Source organism: Aegilops tauschii, chromosome 3, assembly GCF_002575655.3.
Source record: "Aegilops tauschii subsp. strangulata cultivar AL8/78 chromosome 3, Aet v6.0, whole genome shotgun sequence".
Lineage (NCBI taxonomy): Eukaryota > Viridiplantae > Streptophyta > Magnoliopsida > Poales > Poaceae > Aegilops > Aegilops tauschii.
In genome coordinates, this window is record NC_053037.3 from 106,194,865 (window position 1) to 106,213,498 (window position 18,634).

Below are 18,634 nucleotides of genomic sequence, written 5' to 3' on the forward strand. Positions count from 1 at the left end.
TGATGACGATGGCGACGGATTCCCCTCTCCGGAGCCCCGAACGGACTCCAGATCAGCCCTCCCGAGAGAGATTAGGGCTTGGCGGCGGCTCCGTATCGTAAAACGCGATCAATCCTTCTCTCTGGTTTTTTCTCCCCGAACACGAATATATAGAGTTGGAGTTGAGGTCGGTGGAGCACCAGGGGGCCCACGAGGCAGGGGTGGTGCGCCCTGGGGGGCAGGCGCGCCTCCCACCCTCGTGGACAGGGTGTGGGCCCCTGGCCTTGATTCTTTCGCCAATATTTTTTATTATTTCCAAAAATAATCTCCGTGAAGTTTCAGGTCATTCCGAGAACTTTTGTTTCTGCATTAAAATAACACCATGGCAATTCTGCTGAGACGTATCAACTACCTTTAAAGGAGTCATAACAGGCGTAGAGGCCCGCTGTACGGGCTCAATCACACTGGAGGTCGTCTTCGGATCTCCGGACAACTTCCGAAGCGAGGAGTTAATCTTCGATATCGTCCCCTTTCGCAGCGGCTATCACGCACTGCTCGGACAAACCGCATTCGCTCGATGTGATGCGGTACCTCACTACGCTTATCTCAAGCTCAAGATGACCATGCCCCGTGGCGTCATAACAATCAATGGAAATACGGAATGCTCCCTCCGTACCGAGGAGCATACCACGGCCTTAGCAGCAGAAATACAGCGCGTCCTTTTCCAGCAGAACCTTAGTTCAGCGGCCAAGCTCCCGGACACCATTAAAAGAGTCTGGACTATTCTGCGGCAAGACAGCACGGCTCGTCAAGAGCTTAATTAGCAATTTGGCCTCCGTCCCAGTCCCGATCAAACAGCGGCATTCGTACCGCGCGTACATAACTACGCACTCAAAATCCCATGGGCATCGACGGAGGCATAGCTAGCTCGTGATCCACAGTGCGGCTCGACCGACCCTGGATTCACACACCTTCACTTTTCCTTTTCATTTCGGGTTTTTCTCTTTTCGAGGCTTCTTCTGATAACCCGATCATCGAACCGATCACGGCACAGACACACCAAGGAGGCAAGGAGCTTTGACGTACAAGGGAATCCCAGGTGGTCTCTACTAACGATTGCTATACCTATTTTACATACCCGCACGCAGCTCGCTCTTGGTCATGGCATGTTAAATAGCCTTATTTGCTTATTGCATTACTTGTACAAGTACGCCTCGACGTATTAATCACATTACAATGGAAAACAAATGGTAGCGTCAGCTTATTACTTGATTTTTCTTTTCCTTACCTTTGTATTTATTACTCATTGCACCCGTACACTCTGGTACATTTTACTTCACCAGGGGCTTTCGCGCCCCGCAGTACGGCAATAAAGTCCGAACACCTTTTTCAGTGCAGTTCGGCACCCCGAACTTATAGCATTATATGCATCGGCTCCGAATCATGTCTTTGGTCAATAGTTGGGTTGCCCGGTTCCTGTGCTTACTACCTTACGTTCCGCTATATCGGCTAGGGTAGTAAAGGGAGAACTACTGCGATTGTGTCCTGGTTCTTCCGGACGAGCGCCTCAGTAGAGAAAGTCAAAAACTGACTGTCATGATGCAGCGAGAGCTGGTCAGCTGTTCGAGAGGTTTCAAATCCTTAGAGATTTTTTCCGCTTTATGTGAGGAATGGGTTTTTATCCGATCAGGTGCGTATAACGCCCCAAGTTCGGCCTTCCGAATACCAGGGGCTTCGCCAAAATTCTCATTGTCAAACTCCTATGGCTAAGTGAGGGCGATAAAGGTTGTATAGTCTGATTGCCTCGTTCGTTGCACTAAACACCTTCTTTAAGGACCAGAATATGGAGTAAAGAGTGTTTAGATTTATCCCGAACACCCCCGTACTATCTACGTGGGGGCAGAAGCCGACGACTGGCCAACCCTCAGATTTCATAAACGGCCGCACAAAAGGTAAAATTTTAAAGTCACAAGCATTATATTACATAACATCATTGTTCCATATTACAGGACATGATAATACGAATGTTTTCATGGGAATATAACATCCTTCGTACATTGCTCCGCCACAAGGCGGGATCCCTCCAGGACACCCAAAATATAACTCGGGTCGGCGGTGCTCCTTGCCCTCAGGTGGCCCCTCGGTCATCAGCTTCTTGGCATCCATCTTCGCCTAGTGCGTCTTGACACGGGCAAAGGCCATCCGTGCACCTTCAATACAGACCGACCGCTTTATGACCTCAAGCCATGGGCAGGCACTAACAAGCCGCTTCACAAGTCCGAAGTAGCTGCTGGGTATCGGCGCGGCAGGCCATATTCGGACTATCAGGTCCTTCATGGCTAGCTCGGCCGCCTTGTGCAGCTCGACCAGCTGTTTCAGCTGGTCGCTGAAGGGCACCGGATGTTTTGGTCCAAGATATTGAGACCAGAACAGCTTCTTCGTAAAACTCCCTTCCTCGGCTCGATAGAACTCGGCAGCATCTGATACGCTGCGCGGCAAATCCGTGAACGCCCCTAGAGAGCTCCAAATTCGGGTAAGTAAAAGGAACGTTTCCTTCACAGACTTGCTTTGCATAATGGAAGCCTTACCCGCCGCGATCTTCTTGGCCGCCTGGATTTCCTGAAGGGCGCTCTATGCCTCGGCTCGAGCCTCTTGTGCGCTCTGGCGGGCCTTCACAAGTTCGGACGCTTGCGTCTTCGAATCGTGCTCCAAGGACTAGTACTTCTTGACGGCGTCCTAGAGCTCTTGCTGGACCTCGCTGACCCGGGCCTCGTGCTTCTCGCGCGCGGCGCGCTCCTTGGCCGCTTTCTCCTCGGCCTCGGCTAACGCCTTCTTGAGGGCCGCCACCTCGGTCGTGGCCCCTAATAAAGTTCATGACACTTTAGTCAGCACGAAACATTCATCCTTCCTAAATATATGGGCAGGTTACTGCATACCTTGGCTGTCCTCCAGCTGCTTCTTCATGAGGCCGAGCTCTTCTTCGGCCCGCTCCAGGCTCTGCTTCAGGACGGAGACTTCCGCAGTATGAGCGGCAGCAGCCAGCAGCGACGCCTGCTTATTCACACAGACATCTTATGTTAGACTCCTGGGAAAATTATTTTGATCCTCTGTTCGGCTTTTTCTTTCCGAACACCGAACAGAGCATCAGGGGCTACTGTCTACACTGTAATATTCTTTCTACAATTACATTACTTACCTCAAAGCCTGTTAAAAGGCTAGCGTAGGCTTCAGTCAGTCCGCTTTTGGCGGACTGAACCTTCTCGATCACCGTACCCATAAGGACACGGTGTTCATCCACAATGGAAGCGCCTCGCAGCGCTTCCAGTAGATTATCCGGTGCCTCTGGTTGGACAGAGGTCACCGGCGGAACGGGCACACCTCCTCCTTGCGGGGAAGGCCGTTCGCTGGACTCCGGAGCCGTGTAGGTCTCCAGAATGGTATCCGGCTGGGGGCCGAATGGAACTTGGCCCCCATCACCAGTCCCGATGGGGTTTTTTCCCCATGTGTCCGGCGGCCGAGGAGTCATCCTTGGGCGCCACCCTGACGATCTCCAGAACCTCCCCCCGGTCTGGGAAGGTCCTTTGGGACACCACCTCGTCATCACCCTTGGCCGAGACAGAGTGAGCGGGCGGCGGTGACATGCTAGCCATCTCCTTTGAATCTAGCGAACCCTCTGTCGAGGATCGCGGGGAGCTGTCGCGGGCCGGACTGCAATGGAATAATTTAAACATATTAATATCACAAAGTGGAAAGTCCAGGCATTTGAATGTGCATAAGGTTTTTGGTACTTATGAGGCGGCCCGAGGCTTGGTCCGGGGCATTTACTCCGGACTGCTATCGACATCCCACGCGGAGTTATCCGCAAGGGAGCCCTTCCCCCTCTTGGGCGCCTTCGCCTCCAGATTTGTGGAGGCCCTCCTTTTCTTCCTTCCCCCCTCAGGGGGGGAGTCGTTTTCTTCCTCCTCGTCGTCGTCGTCTTCGGCGGCCGAAGAGTCAGTCTCGTCTTCGGATGACCTGTCCGAAGCACCCTTTCGGCGAAGGCCACTCCTGGTCCCTTTGGCCGTTTTCTTGGCCTTCTTCTCCGGCACATCATAAGGCGCGGGAAACATCATCTTCGTCAGGAGTGGGGTTTCTTCGTCTTCGGGTAGAGGAGCCGGACAATTAATCCGCCCCGCTATGTCGGTCCAGGCCTAAAAAATTGATAGGAAGGCTTAGAATCCTTCCTCAAAATATGCCAGTAAAGGCTATACCTTGAAAACATGAAAGAACTTACCGAATTAGCCTGGCGCTTTAAGCTAAGCCCACGATCCTCGATCGTAGGCGGTAGTGTCTCACCGGCCTTGAAGAGCACTTTCCAGATGTCTTCGTGCGTCATGCCGAAGAGCTCTAGCAGCGTCTGGTGCTTGGCCGGATCGAACTCCCACAAATAGCAAGTCCGGCGTTGGCACGGAAGGATCCGGCGGATGAGCATAACCTGGATCACGTTGACAAGTTTGATCCTCTTGGTTATCATGTTCTGGACGCACGTCTGGAGCCCAGTCAGCTCGTTCGAAGAACCCCTAGTTAGACCCTTCTCTTGCCAGGAGGTGAGCCGCATCGGAACTCCGGATCGGAATTCGGGGGCCGCCGCCCAGTTGGTGTCGCGCGGCTCGGTGATGTAGAACCACCCCGATTGCCACCCCTTCACCGTCTCCACGAAGGAGCCTTCAAGCCAGGTGACATTGGGCATCTTGCCCACCATGGCACCTCCGCACTCTGCTTGTTGGCCGCTCACCACCTTCGGCTTCACATTGAAGGTCTTCAGCAATAGGCCGAAGTGAGGTGGGATGCGGAGAAAGGCCTCGCACACGACTATAAATGCCGAGATGTTGAGGATAAAGTTGGGGGCTAGATCATGGAAGTCCAGCTCGTAGTAAAACATCAGTCCGCGGACAAACAGGTGGAGAGGGAATCCCAGTCCGCGGACGAAATGCGCGAGGAACACAACCCTCTCATGGGGCTCGGGGGTAGGGACGATCTGTCCCTTGGCCGGAAGTCGGTGAACGATCTCCTTGGCCAGGTATCCGGCCTCTCGGAGCTCCTTGATATCTTTCTTCTTAACGGAGGAGGCCATCCACTTGCCTCCAGCTCCGGATCCGGACATGGTTGGAGTGCTTTCTCGGGCGGGGAAAGCTAGAGCTTGGGCGCTGGAGCTCAGGAATGGATGGGCAGAGGAAGGAGAATGCGCGGGTGAATGAGGACGAATCCGTATCCCCTTATAAAGGCCGCGAATGTCAAACGCCTCCCCACTCGCCTTAAAACTCGCCTATTCCCAAGGGCTGTATAAACGGCACGGTTGGGTTACCCACGCCCGTATTGATAAGAATACCGTAATAAGGGGACACGATCTCTGCTTTGACAAGACGTGTCAATGGCAACTGCGTCTCGAAACATGGAGCGGCAGACGAAAAATGGTTCAAAATTATGACCGGACAGATGTGATGTCATGTTACAGAAAGTTATCAACAGATTGGACTCGTGTAAAATTATATTCTCTCTGCGGTTGCATGTGGTGTGTGTTACAGGTCCGGACACGATACGTCCGAAGACTATTTTGGAGTTCGGAAGGAGGAAACCGCCTTGCAATGCTGAAGACGGACCTAGGCGCCGGATACCTTGTCATTGAAGCCAGGTTCAGGGGCTACTGAGGGAGTCCTGGACTAAGGGGTCCTCGGGCGTCCGGCCTGTTAGCCATGGGCCGGACTGATGGGCTGTGAAGATACGAAGACCGAAGACTGCACCTGTGTCCGGATGGGACTCTCCTTGGCGTGGAAGGCAAGCTTGGTGACCGAATATGTAGATTCCTTTCTTTGTAACCGACCTTGTGTAACCCTAGATCTCCCCGGTGTCTATATAAACCGGAGGACTTAGTCCGGAAAGGAGAGACTCATTACAATACTCATACAGGCTAGACTTCTAAGGTTTAGCCATTACGATCTCGTGGTAGATCAACTCTTGTAATACTCATATTCATCAAGATCAATCAAGCAGGAAGTAGGGTATTACCTCCATAGAGAGGGCCCGAACCTGGGTAAACATCGTGTCCCCTGTCTCCTGTTACCATCGACCTTAGACGCACAGTTCGGGACCCCCTACCCGAGATCCGCCGGTTTTGACACCGACAACGTCTCCTACCAATGAACGCGCATCGTCAGAAATAGGACTTTTATTCTATACGGCATCATCTTTTTCTTGCCTACATTATAAAACTACACTCCAATGTAGATCGGTGGTTTTCCTTACCTTGTGACGCACAAGAAACCAGTAGGTGTGAGGGAAACCAACAAGCAAAGTGAGGAATGGAGGGTTTCCCCTATGGTGGCTCCACTTTTGTCCTAGCAAACTATCATACTCAATAAATTATTAAGCAAAGTATATTATATTAAACAAAATGAAATAAAAGAACAAAGATCCGTGACGAAACTAAAGGTTGCATTAAAATACTTTATAATTATCACCCCTAGCTTCATTCATTATATAAATATGCTCTTGCGGGACATGAAACCTCGACTTTCTTTTTCAGGTGCGTTTATGTGTCGCCTATAACGAGTCAGAGTGTTTGCTTGTCCCCTCCGGCCCCCCTCCTTGGTGGGTCGGCGCACTACACCGTGTAACGATGGTTTCCTTAGCATTTGTAGTGTTGGTTCTGCGTTTTTCTTTTCTATCTACAGAACAGTGCCTGAGCGTTGCAACGAGATATACATATTTTAGTATATTAGCATGTGATTACATGTCCATATTAACGTGATTGTGTAAATAATTTTTTATCAAATTCTACACTTGATTTACCTTATAGTTTGATGAGAAGTTTAGTAAGTAATTTACAGTGGAACTGATAAGATGGTAAGTAAATTAAGGTGACTGATTATCATATACAGGAAAGGTTGGACGAAGGGTGGTGAGAAAAAAAGTGAAACATGAAACCTTACATTCTTTTTAAGTAGTATAGAGGTTATTTTTTGGCCAGTTTTCAACATTGGTTTTTGTAGCGGTAGTTTACGGTTTAGTTTCAAAAATAATAATTCATATACAATAGTTCCTTCGGCAAGATATGAAGTTCTTGAAGAATGAAAAAAAACCGATCTACTTCTTTTTGGTACTTTAGACTAAATTCTTTTCTAGACATAGAAACATTTAAAAATATCCATGTATTTTTTTAAAAGTGTTCAACAATTATAAAGAATGTTCAGATATTTCTTACGAAATGTCCATGCAGTTTAAAAAAATGTTGTTGTAATACTAAACTGCATTTAATCAAAATTTCAAGATACTTTAAAAAGGTGTTAATTTTGTTAAAGAACTTTATGTAATTAAAAAAGCTTAGAGCATTTTAAAATGTTAAATAGTTAAAAAGGTGTTCATGTAGTTCTAAAACATTTTTAAATATTCGATAAAGATATTCACCATGTATTAAAAATATTCATGGTGAATGGAAAAGGGTTCATCGTGTATTTACAAAATGTCCATGGTGTATTAAAAAAAGTTCATCATGCATTTACAATTTTCCACATCATGCATTGTAGTAATGTTTTCACGTATTTAAAGATAGTTCTTTGGATATTTAAAAGATGTTTATGTAGAAAACTGAAAGAAGGGAAAACACCAACAGAAACCCGAGAAAGAAAACATGAAAAAAATGAAAAACAGAAAGAAAAAGAATAAATTAAAATCAAAGGAAAGCTGGACACAAAGCTACAACCAGAAACGGACGAAACAAACCAAGGAGAAAACGACAGAATGGGAGGGGAAATACTAACACTCACTGCGTAGAATACTGGCAGAATTATTATTTTACTCAGAGGGTGAACAGTAATTGTCTCGGCCCATTATCTCTAATTTTCATTTCGTACTTCACTAACTGGCGTACATGTTTCTCTCTACCAGTTTTACGCCTCTTTTTTTCTAGTCATTTACCTTCCGATTTCCTAGCTCAGATGGTTAGGTTTTTTATGGTGGAACCAACCCATCAAGATTCAAATACTATACACACTGTTGATCATATTTTTCTGAATTTATTTCAGACTTTCGACGATGTTCATTTTGTGGGAGGAGACGTTTCTGTTGACTACAGAGGCGGCTGTGATGACTTCGTCAATCTTAAGATGACTTGCCGGCTCAGTCTCTCGAAGGTACTCATATGGGTAGGGTGTGCGTGTGTGCACTCATAGGGGAGAATGGCATGCGCGTTTGTATGAGTGTTTGCATCTTTATTGTGTTCCAAAAAAAATTATCTTTTGATTCTCAGCGTTTACTTTTTCTATTTTGTTTTTTTCTTATTATTTACTGTTTCTTCTTATTGTTTTCTCTGTTTAGTTCTTGTTTTCCTTAGTTTCCTGTTTCCTTTTCTGTTTTTCTTTTCCATAATTTGTGAATATTGTTTAAATCCATGAATATCTTATTACTTTTTGTGATATTTTAATTCACGGATATATTAGCAATATTCTTGAAAAGTTTTTAAACTGGAAAATATTTCTTAATCTATGATTTTTTTCGCAATTCATAAAAGTTTTTGTCAACAATTGCGAAAATCATTTTTCAAAAACAAGAACATTTTTTCAAAAAATGTGAATATCTTTTCATTTCTATTTTTTATTTTTAACAATCGATAGCCTTTTTTATGAGCCCTCGTCTACCACTTGTTTGAACACATAGACAACCAAACGACCAATACGAGCTGGGGCGATTTGATTATTGGCCACCGTTTACTTTGGGCTTTGGTATTTTGCCACAGATTTACATTGTAATTGATCAGATGTCACCCCTTAGTTCGCACTTTGTTCTTTTGCCACTTGTGTGCACAAAAATAATCTTTGCAAAGAAGAAACGACTTAGAGCATGGTTAATAGTATAGCCAGCTGCTGGCTGTAAGCCAGTGCCATGTCATCTACAACCCATCTTATAGCCAACATGTATAATAGTAGATCAAAAGAGTGTACTACTTTTTTATTATGTGGCCCACTTTTCATTCTTACAAAGTGCCTAGGAGCACGTGCTAGAGCTGGCTCTTCACGAAGAGCCCGCTTACCTTCTCTCTCCTCTTCTCTTTGCTCCAACTAAGCATAAATATACTAGTTTATTCCTTATAGCCCGCTGACTCAGCTCTACTATACTTGCTCTTAAGTGCACAAAACAGCGGATACTTTTGCCCTTTTACCTGTTTGACTAAAACACACAGTCTGCTCCCTCAATCGGGGTGAACCCTAGCTCGTGCTCACTCCTGACACAGCCGCCACCGCTGCCGCCGCCCTGCTGCTCCCCGGAGGCCCCTGCTGCCCCGCCACCACCTCTCCCTCTTGCTCCTCTTGCATCTCCTCGCCTCCCCCTGGTGCTCACGGCCTCTCCACGAGCTGCTCTTGCCGGCCGCCGCTGCTCCCCGTCTCAACGTGCTGCTGCTCGAAGGACTAGTGGTGTTAAGCTTGTGAAATAGTAGTTGTTAGTGTTGTTGCAAGAGATGCAATCAGATTGTAAGAATTATGTAGTAATGCTTTTTCTTGGACAATACTGTATGTACACCATGATGCCAAACTTTGTCATTTGAGAGTGTTTTATCATATTGAAGTTGCTCTCCAACCATTGATCCAAATGAGCTGCAAATTTCCCAGAATATTTATTATTAGATTGTTAAATTTCTGTAATTTTTAGAATTTATTCTGATAACTTTCAAAATTTGGTCAAACTAGTTGACCTGAAACTTGAAATGCATGGAAACGTTGAACCTTTGATCGAAAAAAGTTGAAAATTTCCCAGCATAGCTAGAATTTCATTGTTGAAATTCTGTAATTTTTGGAATTTTTTTAAGAACTTTCAAAATTTGGTCAAAATTTACAACTGAAAAATTGAATTTGAATTTCCTCCAAAATGGCTCATCCAAATGAGCTCAAATTATACCAGAATAGTCACACGTATATGGTTGTTTTTATGGAATTATTTCAATTTTTCTGGGTTATTAAAAAATGTTCAAAATTTGGGCATCATTTTGGTTGTTTTTCTGACTTTCCACAAAAAATTATACACATATGATCCAAAATATAACATATCTTTTGAGATGGACATATTCATGTACCATCACACAATTTGAACACAATATAGCATAAAACAGATATTTCACGTGTCCACACATCATCCATTTTCATACATCATCTAACATAAGGCTGTGATGTTGCACAAATTAGTAGGGGCTGCCAAGTCTGACATATTACATCCAAAAGCATAGAGAACATAGAAGATGATGCACAACACTAGATCTTCCTTCTCTTCGGGGTCAACTTCCTAGCATTCGAGGTTGAGGCCATGTCATATGCCATCGTGGTGTCCTTCACAGTTGGGGTAGGTTGCTGCGATGACTCATCAGCCAATGCCATAGCCAACATCCTGCATGTGTTGAGAAATATAAGATTTGGAAGGAAAAATTAACATTACAAAGAACAGTTGATGTGTTTACCTTCTAGTCACGGGATTGGGACTGCCTTGAAGATTAGGTCACTGAAGTTAACCCATGACATACCAGAAATGTTGAAATCAAACACAACATCATGCTTGTCAACAACTTGCTCGCTTCCATCATCAAGCTTGTAGACATAACGAGCTACTCTAATAGTTAATGTGAACACGAGCGGCGGCGGAGGCGGCCTAACCGACAATGACCAATAACGAACAACATACTATTGAGTTAGTGTCTACTCAATGTGGTACTGGACAATGAGCACCAAAAGAATCTACTTTGCTTTCTCACCTCTGCTCGGGAACAAACAAAGGAGGAAAATCGAAGCTGTCTGCAACGACGTGGTCACCCGTCTCCGTTTCAGCCATCTCCAACACCTAGCTCATCTGAATTGTTGTCTGCAACAACAAGCAATCATGAAATTAGCTCATCTGAATTGTGGTCTGCAATAGCAAACAATGAAGCAAGCATATCCTCAACAGCAAGCAAGCACAAGCAGTAGCGGCAGCTGCACACGGTAGAGGCAGCGGCTAAAGGCCACAAGCAGCGGCGGCCGCATAAGCAGCAGCTGCTCATAGCGGCAACAGCAGGAACGCATAAGCAGCAGGAACAATTCAGGGAAATACTATGCATACACTGTTGTTTTGCCTTGATTTGTGTTAGTTTTGTTAACTGAGGACATAAACAGCGGCTACACTAATCCCAATCTTGGCTTCTTGCTGTGGGGCGCTCCACTCTATCCTCGGCCCTTGGTCATTCCCAAGCAGCGGCGGCGGCTGCACACAGCAGAGGCAGCGGCTAAAGACTGGAGGAGCGGCGGAGGCATAAGCAGCAGCACATAGCGCGGCATCAGCAACAGCAGCACCGAGAATCACGGGCAACCCAGTCGGCCACCGCCGCTCTGCGTGCTGGTCACCCTAACCCTAGGTCGCCGGGGAAAGGAGCGGGAGAGAGGGAGGGAGCGGGAGAGAGGGACTCACCTCCTGGCCGGGATGTAGCCGCCGCCGTCGAGTACCACCAGGGTTGCCGCCGTTGACGACCAATGGTGCCGAGTCACGTCCAGTAGCCGTCGCCGTCTCCTGTGCGCGAGAAGGGGATGAGAACGAGAACGACGACGGAAGCTCTCGAGCGATTCCTGGTCAATCGATTGGCAAGGGTATTTTGGTATTTTTTTACGGGACCCACTTGCCAGAGGGAAAATTACCAAAGTGCCAAGTAAAGGGTGTCATCGGATCAATTACAAAGTAAGGGATGTCAAATTATCAAAGTACTCCCTCTGTAAACTTTTATAAGAGCGTTTAGAATTTTAGGACACAGCCGACAGATGGCGAATTAGACTATTTTACCCCCAATTTGAATTTCGCGTCGTCTTCCTCCTCCAGAGCTCAAGCCATCTTCCTCCTCCGGGAGCTCGCGCCATCCCCATCCTCCAGGAGCTCACGCCGTCCCCATCCCCAAGGAGCTCACGCCGTCCCCATCCTCCAGGAGCTCGCGCCATCCCCATCCTCTAAGAGCCCGTGTCTTCGTCTTCCTCCAAAAGCTTGGGCCACCCCCCTCCTCCAGGAGCTCGCACCGTCCCCTTCCTCTAGGAGCTCGCCTCCTCGTCTTCCGCCACGAGCTCGAGTCGTCCCCATTATCCAGGCGCTCGGCCCCGTCTCCAGGCGCTCAACCCCTTCGTCCAGTTTGGTCCCCGCCGCGCCCAGGCGCCCAGTTTGGTCGCCGCCGCCCCCAGCTTGGTCGCAGCCGGCACAGCCTCGTCGCCGCCGCGCGAAATTGGTCGCCAGCCCCTCAGCTTGGTCCTGGCCGCGCCCAACCCACCTGGCTCGTCGCTGCCGCACGCAGCACGTTGTCTCCAGGCAGGTTCTCCTCGCCTCGCCCCTTGCACAACAACAGAAATTACTCCATGAAAGAAATGACTCCATGAATTTACAGAAGAATTTGCTCCTTGTTCTCATGCTGTAATCACAATAAGATCATGAACTACATCATGGAGTACTTGTCTGCAGTAATGTGATCTTGCTAAAGTTAATCATGAACTACAGCTGGGAGTACCTAACTGCATTAATGTGATCTTGCTCCCTGGAGTAAATTTTACTGTAAATTCTTCAAACAGACTCAAGTATCAGTACAAGGATCATTTTGATTCAGCATAGATTCAGTTATGCATGTCACACATGAGATGCTGCACTTGTCTGTCTATGCATTATTTACAGAATTTACAGGAGAATTCACTATGGGATGCTGCACTTGTCTGTCAAAATACAGACTATTGTACTCCTACTGCACAATACTCCTTGTCTAAATGGATCAACTATGACTGTCACAACATGAATCTCTACAACAGTATGAGTACAACATTCACAAGTTTAATTTCTACAGTATGCAACATTTGTAAGAGCATTGTACTCCTACTGATTGTGGGTCAGGAACATCATATATAGCACTTGTATGTATTAAAATTATCAGTTAGCAGAATTTACAGAGAGCAGAATCTTTGTAGCAGCATCTAATGATACCCCATATAAATTTATTACAGAGAGTTCAAACATCTGCATATATGATGTTTTAGGTTATAAACTTAACCAGTTCTGAACCATATAAACTGAAGATTGTGTCATTTGATGGACTTGTTCATGCAGATATAAGCAAGAGAAGCAGCAATACAATGGCAGCAGCAGTCGCTCAATCAAGTACTCCATCAACAAATTAGCAGCAGTAGCTCAAGCAAGTACTCCAGCAACAAACACAGCAGCAACAGCAGTAGCTCAAGCAACAACAGTAGTAGCAAATTAGTAGCAGCATCAGGAGTAAATTAGCAGCACACATCAACAATATCAAGAGCAATAGCAACAACAACAACAACAACAACAACAACAACAACAACAACAACAACAACACGAAGATGTTGAACCTTGACCTGAATTGTTCTCCACCAGAAGAGGATGAACCTGGACCTCAAGCAAGTACTCAACCTGCACGAGAAGAAGTTGATATGGAACTCCAAGAAGAAGTTGACGTGGAAATCCAAGAAGAAGTTGACATGGAACTCCAAGAAGAAGAAAAAGCAGTGCATGGTCAAGCAACAGGTACTCTTGCTAGCCACTCTAGCTATCTACCTGCAACATGTGGTCTATCTTGTGATCATCAAGGCCTCCATCATTTCCCTAAGTTTCTTTTTCTTTTGCTACTGTAGGTGGTTAGCAATTGCATAGGCAAAGAAAGTCAATGACAGATGAGCAGAGATATGCTGCCTACATGGCACTACATACCTTGCATCTGGCTAGGGGTGGCAAGTTCAAAAGAAATGACAGGAAGGATGTTGCTCAAATTTTTCAAGTTGGTGTTCAACATATTCGAAAAATCTGGACGATAGCAGAGCGACAAAAAGGGCTTGGTCAAGAGGTGGATGTATCCAGCGGAAGGAAACGAAGATGCGGGAGGAAAGGAAAGGATGATACTCTATCCCAAATCCCCACAGTTCCTTTGAATAGTAGGTCGACTCTCAGGTCACTTGCTCGCCAATTGGGTGTCAGTCATACTACACTCTACAAGAAACTCAAGCTTCGCAAGATTAGAAGGCACTCCAATCGTTTGAAGCCATCCTTGAAAGAAAAGAATAAAAGAGAAAGGATCAAGTTTTGTTTGTCAATGCTTGACGAGACCACCTTAGCAGCTCCAAGACCTAAATTCATCAGTATGCACAACATTGTGCATATTGACGAAAAGTGGTTCTATATGACAAAAATGAACAGATGCTACTACCTCCTCCCCGAGGAAGATGACCCGGTCAGAACTGTTCAGAACAAAAACTGTATTGGGGAAGTGATGTTTCTGACCGCTGTTGCTCGACCTAGATATGACGCTGAAGGCAATATGACATTCTCAGGTAAAATTGGTGTCTGGCCCTTTGTGCAAGAGATTCCTGCTGCTAGAAGAAGTGAGTATAGAGCAAGAGGGACCATTGAAATCAAGTCCGTCAACGTGAACCGACGAGTAATGAGGAGGTATATGATAGAAAAAGTGGTTCCTGGAATAAAGGAAGTCTGGCCCGCAGATGATACTAATCCAATATTGATCCAGCACGATAATGCAAGAACGCACATTCTTCCCAGTGATGCAGAGTTTGCAGAAGTTGTGGCTACAACTGGTCTGGACATTAAAATAATAAACCAGCCTCCAAATTCTCCTGATCTAAACACACTTGATCTTGGATATTTCAGATCCCTTGAGTCTTTGACCGACTGTAGAGCACCCACAACTATCAAAGAACTGATTCAAGGTGTGCAGGAAGAATTTGATGAGTGTGATGCCGGAAAAATCAACAGAATATTTCTAACACTTTAGACCGTCATGGTAGAAGTGATGAACCATGGAGGGGAAAATTCATACAAAATTTCACATTTGCGCAAGGATAGATTGGAAAGGCAAGGAATCCTACCACCTAGGATTCACTTTCCTCGTGAAGTTTATGAACATGCCATGGATATTCTAGAACAAGATGTCCAGTGAGCTTGGATTGGAAAGGGGGAGATACCGTACTCCATGTTTGGCTTGTAGTGAAAGGCTTGTACTCCATGTTTGTAGTGGAAAGGCATTGACTAGTGTGGAAAGGAGAGGAGAGGATAGGAGAGGAGAGGCAAGGAGAGGAGATGCTTGTACTCGATGTTTGTAATGGAAAGTCTTGTACTCGATGTTTGTAATGGAAAGTCTTGTACTCGATGTCTGTAGTGGAAAGGAGAGGAGAGGATATGAATTTCTGAATTTTAGGAATTTTATATGAATTTAGGAAGTTCCAGAATTTATCCCAGAATTTTATATGAAATTTCTGAATTTGTGGAAAGGCTTTCTATGATTACATTACCTGAATTTTATATGAAGTTGTGAAAGGCTATGTATGATTTTAGAAAAAAATTATATGAAGTTTTTGAATTTGTTGGAGAGGAGACAGAGGAGAAGAAAGGGCTTTGTATGATTACATTTTCTGAAATATTCTGAATTGTATGCAAATTTCTGAATTTTATGTTGTTTGTTGGAGAGGAGAGTTTCTAAATTTCCTTTTGTTTGTTGGAGTAGGAGAGGAGATAATTACTCCTGGTCCTTTCTACATCAATTCAACATGAACGAGGAGCTCCTAATATTATGCTAATAATTCACCAACTAATAGGACTCGGCTGATAATTCACCAAATAATCTTGTGCTAATAAGATGCTACTCTGCCGTCAGACTTCTTTTATGCTTGCACCTCTTAGAAAAAAATAACACAAACATGCCTCTAGTGGAAGTAGATAAATAGGCTAATGAAAGAGTACTCGTTCTAGTGGTAGATTAATTGGACAAAATTAAAAGATCATGGTCAGGCTGCTCATGGTCATTTTCTTATAAACTAAACGCCCACATTTCATCATTTGTACTCGAACAAAAGATTCACGGAAGCAGTAGATAAGACTGCATTTGTTATAGCAGTAGCAAATGACATGTGATTGGTTGGATACCTGCTCCACTGCATTTGCTATAGCACATGTGTTCTTGCAAAAATTGGCGATACAAACTGAGTATGAAAAGAAGCCTAGTATGAAAAGAAGCAGCACAGCATCATTGGCATTTTACTCCTAGATGTAGTATGATTATTTCTAGGGTAAAAGCAGCAAGCCTACCACTCGCATCCGTGAGTTCCATACATCCATACATCATACAGAAGCAAGAAGCATCCGTGAGCAATTCTTCTATGCACTTATCTAGACAATAGTACTCCTCCAATCATCCATACATCCATACAGAAGCAGGAAGAGTACCTGCACACACAGACTTCGCCGCAATCCACCATCGACGCAGCAGAGGAAGATGGCGGCGCGCATGGAGGACCTGCCGCAGCCTGAACGAGGACCCACCGCTGCTCTGCTCGACGACGCCGTGGACGACCCCGGCGTCCGACTCGCTCCCCCGCCCCTGCTTCTGCCACTGTAGGGGCTTCTTCACGCACTCCTTTCTCCAGCAGATCTCCGGCCCAACATGGGGTAGGCGCTCCTCCTTGCAGGTCGAGGGCGACAAGGAGCGCCGGCGTTCGTCGCCGGCGTCGTTGAGCAGAAAGAAACCGTCACCGTCGTTGAGCAGGACAAGGTTGTCCTCCCGCTCCTCCTCGACCTTGGTAAAAAAGGCAACTTTGCCTCGAGCGGGAGAAGGTGGCGCAGGAGACGCCGGCGAGAGGGAGAAGGCGGCGCAGGCGAAAGGGAGAAGGGGCGACACCGACGCGGGCGAGCTAGGGAGCGGCGCCGGCGTGAGGGAGAGCGGCGCTGGCGAGAGGGAGCTAGGGATTTGGGGAGAGAGTGCGGTGAGAGGGAGGGGAATCAGCAGAGCGAGTGAGCAATGAGTGAGTGAACGCGGGGGCAAAACGGGAAACGACACAATTTGCGTAGCGTTACGAAATTTGAACAGCACTTAACGCTCTTATAAAAGTTGACAGAGGGAGTACAAAATAAGTAGTGGCAAAAAATCAAATTCCCCTACGAGCTGGCGAGCGTGCTAGTGCGATTGGGTGGTGGCTTGCACACTGTTATAGCAACAAACGTCGCTTAAGGCACTTAATAGGACCACCAAGCGGGAGCTCCTAACGGCGGTTCCTCGTCGTGGCGCCCGAAGGCAAGGTGACTGGGCCGGCCCATGAACACGCAGCACTGCAACGAATTTATATAGCACGAGGAAAAACCAGGAAATCGTCTTGGTGTGGAATCTAACTCGTCCCTCTTACGTCCAGTCCATGTTTACCTAACCACTAGAGCAAGTTGGCACTTGTGAAATATTCTAGCGCAACATGATATAAGAGCAGAAAACTGTAGCCACGCTATTTATTTCGCGTGCATTGTCACGTAATTTTTTTATTTATTTGAAAACATTATAGAAAAACGTTATTTCTTTTGAAAAAAATATGAACAAATTTGGAAAGTCCACAGATTTGAAAACACATCACGAAGTAGAAAAAAGTTCACGAATTCAAAAAATTCATGAAAATTGAAAAAAATCATTTATTTTCAAAAAAGTTCACAAATCTAGAAAAAAGTTCATCTATTTTAAAAAAAAGTTCACAAAATCTGCAAAAAAGTTCATTGATTATGAAAGAAAGTCCATCAATTCTCAAAAAGACAGTTCACCAGTTTTTAAAAAAGTTCCCAAAATTCGGAAAGTGTTCATCGATTCTCAAAAAAGTTCATCGTTTTTCAGAAAGTTCAAAAAATTAGGAAAACTTCATTGATTTCGAAAAAAATTCATTGATTTTGAAAAAAGTTAGTTAAATTTGGAAAAAATTCATAGATTTTGAAAAAAGTTCTTTCAATTTAGAAAACAGAAAAAACGAAAAACATCGTTCCAACAAAAAACGAAACACAAAAAAAAAGAAAAAAGAACATAGAAGAAAAACACTAAAAGGAAGGGCTAATGCGCTTGGCCTTCACTGTTGTTTTTTCCTTCCGGTTTTCCGATAGTGGGAATGTTTCGAAAAGTTCTGGCCTTTTTTCATGTGTTTTCCTCAACTGATTATAATTCTTCTTTCCATTTTCCTTTTGTATTTTTAAATTTGTGAATTTTTAATATAGAAGCTTAATTAATATTCCTGAATGTTTTAAAATTGTGGCCATTTTTAACTTCAATAAAACCTTTTGAAATTAGGAAATTCTTAAAATTCAATAATATGTGATCATTTTGAAATTTTAAACATTATAATACATTGGTGGTAAAAATATTCATTGACAATAATTTCTGAAATTTGTGAACATTTTTAAAATTCATGAATTATTTTGAAGTTCCTAGACATTTTTAAAATTCATGTAATATTTCAAACTATTTATCATTCTTTAAAATCTAATCATGTTTCTTAAAATTACCAAGTATTTCGAAAATTTTGTTAAAACTTAAGAATTTTGTAACAGTTTTATAAATTCTTGTAATAATTTTTGTCTGATTTTTATTTGTATTCGAATGATTTCTTCTTGAAAAATAGAGCATATCTTATTAAAAAAACTGGCCTAAATAAAACAATTTGACTGAAACATTGTTGTCGAAATAACATCACATGGGGAATATCCCGCACTTGGCCGACCTAGTTAGCATTGGCCGGCGCGAGACAGGGTGCGCTTCGTCGCCTCTCCCAGATGTAGTCTTTGTTCAGTGCCATTAACACTGCTA

General features: G+C 44.8%; 1 protein-coding gene and 1 long non-coding RNA gene across 2 annotated transcripts; one reads left to right on the plus strand and one right to left on the minus strand.

The window, feature by feature from the left end:
* Positions 1 to 10,170: 10,170 nt before the first annotated feature.
* LOC109777113 (uncharacterized) lies at positions 10,171 to 11,580 on the minus strand. The gene is made up of 4 exons (XR_002236221.3): positions 11,440 to 11,580; positions 10,751 to 10,857; positions 10,460 to 10,647; positions 10,171 to 10,389 (listed from the first exon to the last, which is right to left on the minus strand). It is a non-coding gene; the product is annotated as an uncharacterized lncRNA (long non-coding RNA).
* A 1,821-nt stretch (positions 11,581 to 13,401) lies between these two features.
* Positions 13,402 to 14,803, plus strand: LOC120975606 (uncharacterized). Its single transcript, XM_073511636.1, has 2 exons — positions 13,402 to 13,545; positions 14,186 to 14,803. Exons 1-2 carry the CDS (start codon positions 13,402 to 13,404, stop codon positions 14,801 to 14,803), a joined length of 762 nt encoding a protein of 253 aa, XP_073367737.1.
* The last annotated feature ends 3,831 nt before the right edge of the window (positions 14,804 to 18,634 follow it).

Excerpts from the sequence above, each read along its gene's own strand:
- LOC120975606 (XM_073511636.1), top strand. The coding sequence starts at position 13,402 with ATGAACCTGGACCTCAAGCAAGTACTCAACCTGCACGAGAAGAAGTTG. Across the intron at positions 13,546-14,185 it reads AGTGCATGGTCAAGCAACAG|TGGTTCTATATGACAAAAAT; the intron begins GTACTCTTGCTA and ends ATTGACGAAAAG.